This window comes from Plectropomus leopardus, chromosome 8 (genome assembly GCF_026936395.1).
Source record: "Plectropomus leopardus strain MGB_pleo_1.0 chromosome 8, ASM2693639v1, whole genome shotgun sequence".
Taxonomy (NCBI): Eukaryota; Metazoa; Chordata; class Actinopteri; order Perciformes; family Serranidae; genus Plectropomus; species Plectropomus leopardus.
The window spans coordinates 3,951,057-3,960,871 of record NC_142183.1 but is presented as its reverse complement, the minus strand read 5'-3'; the positions used below and the strand labels follow the sequence as shown (position 1 = coordinate 3,960,871).

Below are 9,815 nucleotides of genomic sequence, written 5' to 3'. Positions count from 1 at the left end.
AGGTTGTGTTTTACAGGATTACTACAGTTGTTAATCTGAGTCGGAGCAGATTAGACCTCTTCTCTCCTTCAGCTCAATCACTCGCTTTTGTTTCCTGCTTTTCCTCGAGAGTCCTCCAGCTTCTTCTTTTATTTTATTTTGTAGTGAGTGTGTGTGTGTGTGTGTGTGTGTGTGTGTGTGTGTGTGTGTGTGTGAAGGGGGGTTCCTTTGGTTCATTTCATTCTGTGTTATTTTCTCACGTGTTTCACTTCATTGAAATTCAATCACATCTCGTGTTGCTGAGACTTAATCCTGTCAGAGCTTCGCCCCGGACGGACCTCTCACTCTGATTCTTCCTTTCATTTAGGGATTTTTTTTCATGCATTTTTTTCTGCTTTTCTTCTCCTCCTCTTCATTTAGCTGCACAGACACTCTGCTCAGACAAAACAAAACTCAATGTGTGTCTTTATTATTGTTTTTTTTCGTTTTTGCTTGTTACGAAAATGTTCCAAAGCATCAATCAACGACACAAATATACAAAAAAACACACAAAAAAACCCATAACAAAAACAAAAGAAAAACAAAAAAGCCTCATAACACATGACCAAAAGTTTGTGGACATGTGAACAATTCATGAGGGACGATGTGATAAATTTTGTCGATCCCTCACATGTTGTTTTAAGCCGCAAAAGGAAATACAAGAGCAGGTGCAGTGCACGAAGTACATTATAAGAATCTATTACGTACAATATGAAAAATGAAAAAAAAGGTCTCCTATTCACCAAATCTGCATCGCAATACCAGCTGAAATGACATTTTTAAAAATAATTTTAAGATAAAAACTGCTTAAAAAAACATGACAGCTACAGTTTATTGATCGATTAGATCCCTTTAAGATATAAACTGTAGACTGGATGGATACTTTCCAACTTAAAATCCTTTAAATTGTAAATGTAATCCATTAATCCTATCTTGATATGTTAATATTCATTCATTATTCTTCATAACATTGAATTAAAATGCCCTGCTGACATTATTATTAATGGTTAAGTGATAAAACATCCCTGTATGCTGCAGTGAAAAGAAGAGAGGAACAGACCCAGACAGCCCTGTCCACATATTTTTGGCCATATAGTGTTAATGTAACCTGTGCCACCCACACGTCCGTCAGCTCTCAGCCAATAGAACCGCAGCCGTAAAATGTCGGACAAGCTGTTAGATCACTTTGAAGTGACTGTAAACTACAAACCTCCACCTTCTTCTGTCACTGTTTAAACTGCATCTCCTCCCACACACACACACACACACACACACACACACACACACACACACACACACACACACACACACACACACACACACACACACGAACCAACACAGTCTGATCTTAACACAAGGCCCATTTAAAAGCTTGTTCTGGAGCTTTTAATCACACCTCACAGTCTTCATCAGTGGCCAAAAGTTTAGGAAAAATCAGGATGGAGAAATCAAATTTTCTCTCATATTTCACTTTTTTAAAAAAAATAATATTTTAGTGTTTTAACTATTTATGTGTTTTTTTTATGTTGCCTTCCTGGGAAGAAACATGCATCTCCAAAATGCCAGCGTTTGAATAAACTTAGAAAAAGGTTTCATGTTTGACATCAGAAACAGTCAGAGCAGATGAGGCGTTCGGGTGTGCATTCAGCCGGGAAAAGTTGGTTTGAAACATGTTCATATTGGTGCACGGTGCTGTGTCTAACACCTCCGCCTCCAGTGTTTCTGGAAACGGTGCTTTTTTTTTTAACCAAACCTGGATGGTTTTAGTCTTAGATATAGAAATGCAGATTCCTCATTGGTCACTGCTCTAAACTCGCCACGATGCGTCTGCACAGGTGTGATATCGTGGAGGTCAAGATCGGCTAGTAAACAAATACATGTGTGTTGAGAGATTTCACTACAAAATCGACTGTAACTCTAAATTTCAAAAGAACTTTCATTAAATTTGTTCTGTTAGAAATATTGGAAAATGAACATGATAGTGTTTACTTGTTTGAATTAATTTCATTTACTGGAGACAATTTAATCAGCACTGTGACAAAACAGCAACACGGGGACACGCAGGCGCCGACTCATGAATAAAGTTGTTTATGAATAAGCAACATCCAGTGATGATACAGTACTTTAGTGCAGTTTTGAGGTACTGGCACTTTACTTGACTATTTGGATGTTCTGCTACTTTAAATTTCATGCAACTTTATTTAATTCAACTTCATACTTCCGCTACTTTACAGAAACCTCACACATGGCGCCCCCGCAGATGCACTTCATATCTGGAGTGCAGTATTTACGTTTCTATATCTGTGGTTTTAGTGGCACATCACTGCGTTTCTGGGTGGCGATTGAGCCATGAACCTGTTTTTCACCAGCCCATCCCAGCTTTTCCAGCGGCTTTTCTGCAACCAAATGTTGGTATTTTAAGCCAAAATTTGATCTTTTTCTAACAATAACCGACTTGGTGTCAAAACTTAACCACACCTTATCCACAGTGTTGATAAAAGTTTCAACTTGTCCACCAAAAATATATATACAAATTTAACAAATCTGTGTTTTGCAAAAGTGCAGCAATTAGGTTGAAGGGTTTGTTGTTGAGTAAAAATCTTGTATCTCCAAAGCAATCGTCTGTGACTTCTTTTTAAAAATCCCTTTTTAGCACAAAAACCCTAAAAGTTTGAAGATCTTTTCTTCGAAACAAAAAATAAGGCGCAGGTTGAGCAAAGTCTGTTTCATGCTTCCTTGCTTTGTTTTTTTTCCCTTCTGTCATTCTTCAACTCTTCTAAAATCATGACCAAATACAAAATACTGCAGAAATGTAAGAATAAACACGTTTTAATAGTTGTGCAGAGTTTCTTGCAGACACCTGTTAACTCTGACATCAGTAAAAATGCAGAAAACAGGATCTTTACTAGCGTCAGAGCGTTTTTAAAGTGAGCTTTATCCTCTTTGAGTGAAACAGGATTTAGGATTTGCAGACTTGTTGTGGGGGCCTCACAGAGGCTTGTGCCGGCCCTGCAGCCGGGGCAGAGATGATTTGTGTGCAGCCTGGGTTTGGTTTTGTTCCTGCTGAGGCCCATTTGAATAAGAATGATGCCAATAGAGTGGCTGAGGCAGAAAGAAAGCAGCACAAAAGGCCAGAGGAGCTGAATTTGGACGAGGGACAAACCAGGAGAGGAGTGAAAAGAAGTGCAGGGCGGACGGCCACAATGGAACAATTCACCTTATAATCGCTTTGATATATTATACATGCCTGAAGACTCTAAACATTGTGTAATTATTTATAAATGACTGTCCCCCCCGCTCCTGCTGAAGAAAGCCGCAGAAAGACTCTGCAGGTCTCTGCTTCTTCTCCGCTGAGCTGCAAACTGAATAAATGGAATAATTAATGGAAAATGGTATGCCTGTCTCATAAAGATGTCTTTAAAAAACACTTAAAGAAAATTGGCCCAGGCCTGTATGCGCTCACGCTGGACGGGTTTACTGCTGCCTGAAGAGATGAAAAGACAAACAAAAAGCCAGACTTCATAAAGTGAAACAGTTCGCATCGCTCCGTCTGCACACACCAAAGATCAGGGTCATTTTTAATGCTGCGAATCTGAGCTGTTGATCGTGGATCAGACGGTGGGTACGCCTCTCCGGGTCTGCTCCTCACTGCTTTACATCTTATTCATCTAAATAAGTATTGAAGGGGATGTCTGACGCTAGTGTATTGCACTACGGCGTTCCTCAAGGCTTTGTTGTTGGTCCTGCTTTATTTTATAAATATATATTTTAGAAATACTGAGATCATGGGCCCAAACTACCCAAAACCAAATTCAGTTTAGTTTTCATGACTTTCTGAAACCTATTTACAATCTGATCTGCTGCCAAACCTGTAATTTTCTTTCAGGTTTTCTGTCAAAAACACACAAAGAGCTACAAGTCACTAAAGAAAAAAAATACAAATATAGTTTTCTGGACTTTTTCCCTTGTTTTTGATAATATCTAATAGTCAAATAATTTCCTTGTCACATTATTCATTTTTTGCAGTTTATGAAACATTTCTTGCCAAGTTGCTCATTTTGTTTTTTCACAGAAATCAAAACACATTTCTCAGGTCTGAGCAATTGAAATGCTATGACTTGGCATCTGAAAGCAGCACAGGGAAAGTGTTGGCGATCTTGGTGGTCAAGGGTTAATTTATTTAGTGTTTTGCTACATTTAGTCAGACAATATATACGACTCTTTGTTCATATGTATACCTTTCAAAATTAATGCACCAGAATTTGCCTATCACGCACATAACTATGAATGCTGGAATAACATGACAGACGTGCTGACGGGTGTAAGGAAGGAAGAAGGATGAAAGGCGAAAGTCGTCACATGTGGTTGTTTCTGCATCTACATATTACACTCTAGGTGTCCTTCTGCACCTGCTGCTGATGTTTCGGGATACCGTTACTATGATGAACACAAGCACATGGTGGGATGACGCTATAGGTTATTATATTTAGACAACAAAAGCACATGGTAACCAACGCTGGGACGGTGACAACACAACATGCTGGCACTGGTTAGGTTTAGGCAAAAGCGTTACATGGTAAGGTGTAGGGACAAAAAATCCTATCCAGATGGAAAGCAAACACCAGACTCCATGAAAAGTTAAAGCATTTCTGTAAATAAGGTAAAACTAAAGTTGATTTCACTTTCTGTCACCACTTATTTTGAACGCCTGATTTCATGTTTGATCTTTCAGGGCCTTTATTTTGAAGCTGTCTGGACAGAAACGGGTTATTACGGCGCAAACATCTGAGGAAAACAGAGGGAAACAATGAAATGTTTGTTTGAAATAAGCCCAGGCTGGAACGGGCACAAATTGTGGTGTGGTTTAATTTGTTTTATTTATTTTTGTGTTTTGTGGTAAATTAATGAAAACTGAAGTGTTTCACTGTCACAGCGTTTTGCTGACGTACATCGGTAACTTTAACATCACTGATGCTGATATACTTGCTTTACTCATGTAAATAATAATGTGATTTGCTTGAATATATATTTATATTGTTAAGGCTTATGTTTCACACATGTGAGAGCTGATTTTGTTTATTTGTGTGTTTTCAGCTCTTACGGTGGGTTGGAAGGTGTGTTTTGGATACAGTTATACGATAAACGGTGATGGCAACAGAAAATAAAACATTTTAACACCATCAGTACCGCAACCGTGGTCTGGCCTGGGATTCGCTACCTCGCCCCTCCAGCACAACCAATGGGGACCTTTGTGGTCCTTTTATTATGTTGTTACCTGCAGCATTTCAACTAGACGCTGTCCAGGTGCATATCACACAGATGCGACAGGTCTTGCTGCACGCTCCACTGATTCTACCCGTCTAAATATCACGCTGTCATAGCAGGTGCCACCCGGCCGTCTGCCAACACATAATAACACCGCTAATGGTTCTGTTTGTTCGTGTTCTCGACTTATGCCGGCCGATGGCGTATCATACCGACGCAAGAAGTGGCTTTTGGCGTCAAGATCTTACGCTAAAATCATTGCAAAAGTAATAATTCACATGGAGAATACCAGATTTCATTTTAATTTATTTAATATATCATGCACTAGTTGGACATATGCCAGGATTAGTATATTTCCCATGTGATTGTGAAGGCTGAGTGACAAATGCACTAATGAGTGTAAAGAAGGAAGCAGCATAAAGGGCCAAAGTCTGCATAAGGAGGCAGGTTTTTGTGGCAAACACAAGACTTTCCCCCAGGAGACTGCTGCTTAGAAAACTTTTTTAGAAATAAGACTCTTTCAAAAATGCTGAGAAAGTAATCCTTCTTTTTTGTTTTATTATCAGATTGTGTCCTCACAGCCGACTGATCTGCGGCGCCTGGATGGTCAGAAGACCCCAAATCGACCAGATTTAACAGCCAATACTCATTTATTCCCTCACTTCTCATAATGGATGTTTCTGCTCTTTGTGTTGATATTATTTCTGTTTTATCACTCATATCTCTTCTGCCTGTTTGATATTTAGTGGTTAATGCTTTTATTGTGAAACTTTTATTTTGAATTAACAGCTTGATGGAGCTGGTTAATTTGATTTGTGATGGAAACACAAACTGATCAGGTGAGGGGGAAACTTTTCTAATATCTCATTACTTAAACAGTTTTGCAGCTTTGGCATATCACATTCTTCACTTTAAGGAACAAAAACACAGAATTTAAACTCCTTAAGAGAAATTAAGCTCTAAATATTTCTGATCTCATACTCAATTAAAATTTAATTGAAGTTTTTCTATTTAAGAAAGAAGGTGATGAACTTTCTGAAGTTGCAGAGTTTTCTTTGTGCTGTAACTTTGAAGTGAGGGATGTGTTTCTCTTTCTGTGTGTGTTTGTGTTGTTAGAGGAGGATGGATGGATGGGTGGATGAATAGATGGAGGGATGGGTGAGTTCTCCGGAGCGTGTCTCCGCCCGGCGGGGGGGAGGTTGGGGAGTCCTACTGACTCTTCTTTTTCATTCTTTCTCTTTTTTTATGTTTTTGGTTTTAACTCTGAAAGTGGGTTTGGTCTTTTCTGTCTCTCAGGGAGGGAGGAGGGGGGAGGAGGTGCGGGTTCCTGTGTGTCGTTCGCGTGGCCGGCCGCCGGCTCTGATTGGCTGGCCGTGATTACCGGCACGCTTCTCAGTGCGGGGCGAACAAACACCGCAGGCGTCATTATGTTAATGAGCAGCTCGGGCGGCACGGGGCAGACCTGCCGCAGCATTCAGACTCCTCATCCTGCGCTCTGAGGCCAGAGAGGAGGGGGGGTCACAGGGGGGGTACCGGAGCAGGGGGCCGGTCATTGTCCCGTCCACAGTATATAAGCGGACTGAGGCCGGTCGTGTGCCAGGCTCACCGGCTCACACGAGCTGATCCAAAGCGAAAAGACGCAAAGAGACGCAGAGAGACGCGTGCCGCTCGTCCCGCACCAAAACACTCGGTCCTGCTGATCTCAGGAAACTTCACTCCAGGTAAGTTCACTGCGCGTGTCTCCGCTCATTTGCTAGACTCTCAGCATCAAACTGCACGCGCTCCTTGCAGCCACAGGTCCTCACGCGCTCCTCTCTTCTCTCCACAGATAAAAAAAATAAAAAAACATCATGGACTCCGTGTACTCTGACATCGAGAGCAACAGCTGCGACTTCTTCCCGCACACCGACGATGAGGACTCCCGCAGCCTGCACTCCGCCTCCCCGGGCTCCTCTCCGCTGTGCGCGCCGCGCTCCCCGGAGCCCGACCAGCAACTGCAGCAGCAGAAGAAGCGGCGCCGCGGGCGCGCCAGAAACGAAGCGGCCGTGCAGGTGGTGAAGAAGAACCGGCGCGTGAAGGCCAACGACCGGGAGCGGAATCGCATGCACAACCTGAACGACGCGCTGGACACGCTGCGCGGCGTCCTGCCCGCCTTCCCGGACGAGACCAAACTCACCAAGATCGAGACTCTGCGCTTTGCGCACAACTACATCTGGGCGCTGTCAGAGACCATCCGCATCGCCGACCTGCAGGCGGGAAAAACCGGCGACGCTCCTCTGCTGCTGAGCTCCGCGCGTCTCGCCGAGGCCCCCAGTCCCGGCAGCGACGCCTGCTCCTGGAGCTCCAGCGGCTCCTCGTCCTCGCCCTCCCCGTCCTACTGCGCCTCCAGCCCGGGCAGCCCCGCCGGGCCAGAGGACTACAGCTACCTGCAGCAGGACGCGCTGTACGGCTTCCGCAGCTTCGTGCCAGGCATCTACTGACCGGCAGGCCCCCGGAGGAGCCTCATAGACCAGAGAAATGTAGAGACACATAACGGAAACAGCGGGACAGCCGGACAGCCCTGTTTCTGTTGGACTAAGAGAATCACAGTTTGCCTTACTGAGCTCATACTCTCTGCTGACGGATGTAAATGAGAATAACTTAATTTGTTGTTTATTTAGTTCTTTTTTTATTTACTATGTTCCTCCAAAAACCTTTGCACTTTGCCCCCCCTCCTGCAGGTTACAGTCAGGTTCATCACATTTTTTTGTATCTCGGAGGTGAAAAGTCAATTTTACAATTTGTAGAGTGATAAAGCAGAAAAGAGAGCGTGGAAATCGAGTTTGAACGCTCTGACAATAGAGTGAATGGAGCTGCCCTCATTCATTATGTATTCTGCCCCCTCCCTCCCCTCACTCACCCCCTCTCTGTTAGATTATTGTTGTCTTTTATTTATTTCACTCGTTTTGTTTCGACTCATGAAATTTGTATTTTGTACATAAAGAGATTTTTATTCTATTTACTGCTGCAGCCAGTTTTCTACAAAATAAAGTTATAACGTTTCTATTAAAATAGCTTTTGACTTCACGTGACTTTATTTTTCTCTTATTGAAGATGTTTGCTCTTATTTATAATCTCAGCATGAAACTATCTGAATGTAAAATAACTCAGCCTTTGTAAGGACGCTGTGAGCCTGTAGTGCAGACAAAAGGCCTGGGGTGCGTTAATACGTGTTTTTATGATAATTAATATTAATAAGATAACGGTTTGCTCACAGCAGCAGGTGGAAACAAGTTAAACAAAGATCGTCTATTGTGAGCTGTAAAGTTTTACTGTCATGCTAATGAGAAACTTATATGATAACTGCACTGTAACACCAATATAAACAGCCCAGATGTACTGTGGCTTTTATACAGGCCTATTGAAAAACTAAACACAAAAAGGTACAACTAAATTTTTGAGTGCTTGTCTAAAATTAAGGAAAAAATATTGAGGATTATTTGTAGTTTGAAGACATAACAGGTTGATAAAGTGCTGTAAAATCACTGAAAACAACCGGCAGGTTTTTGCATTTAGATTTATTTAAATTTTATATTATTATTATTATTATAATAATTATTATTATTATTATCATCAAAGAAACACATTGGGTACAAACACTTGCTGTTTCTGTGGCAGAAGCAAAAGAAAGAAGCTCAACTCAAACAAAAGTGTAGACCCAAATGAGACCTGCATGAACTTTGTGGAAGGCCATAATAAAAGTATTATTATGGGAACATTATATGGGGTGGGGGCATGGTGATGGGGGTGGGAGGGGGTCGTTAATCCTCGACTCCCCCTCTCAGCCTCACACACGTCCAGCAGCAGCGGTCTTGTCTCTGCACGTGTTGAGGATGGACAGATAATCAGGGTGGACACCGGGGACAGACTCATGCCAACCCCGAGGAGAGAAAAGAACAAAACAGAACAGAAGAAAAAAAGAAGGAGAGGGTTTGAAGAAGAAGGAAAATTAAAATGATGATAATCCTCCTGCAGCATTAATCTGTCTGTGAACTTGCCTGAAAGTTATTAGAATAATAATGATACAGAGAACAACAACACGACTTCTTCTTCTTATAATAATAATAATAATAATAATAATAATAATAATAATACGTTTTACTTTTATTAATGCAAAATAATACAATACAACAATGACAGTATTGTTATTATTATTCCATGATTATTATAAATATTTTAAATATATATAATTATTAGTTATAGTTAATTTAAAAATGTGTTTTTTTTTTAATTACTTCTTTTTTTCCATCATTTAAACAAAATAAGTGACAGGCCAGCAGGTGCATGTATATTTCACTAAAATATTTTACATGCTGGTTACAGTTTTAGACTTAATATGTTGAGATATGAAAAATAATTAAAAAAAACAAAACAAAGAAACTGAAATGTCTTCACTGAAACTAATCTTTCTGACCTGATGCTGCATGAAGTTACAAGTTTTACATTTATGAGAAAGCAGAAAACACCAGGGTTGGTGAAATAAAAATTAATAC

General features: G+C 41.1%; 1 protein-coding gene across 1 annotated transcript; it reads left to right on the top strand.

Moving 5' to 3' along the window:
- Positions 1 to 6,685: 6,685 nt before the first annotated feature.
- neurog1 (neurogenin 1) lies at positions 6,686 to 9,351 on the top strand. Its single transcript, XM_088080640.1, has 2 exons — positions 6,686 to 7,004; positions 7,112 to 9,351. The coding sequence occupies exon 2, from the start codon at positions 7,134 to 7,136 to the stop codon at positions 7,761 to 7,763; it is 630 nt and encodes a 209-aa protein (XP_087936766.1). The 5' UTR covers positions 6,686 to 7,004; positions 7,112 to 7,133; the 3' UTR covers positions 7,764 to 9,351.
- The last annotated feature ends 464 nt before the right edge of the window (positions 9,352 to 9,815 follow it).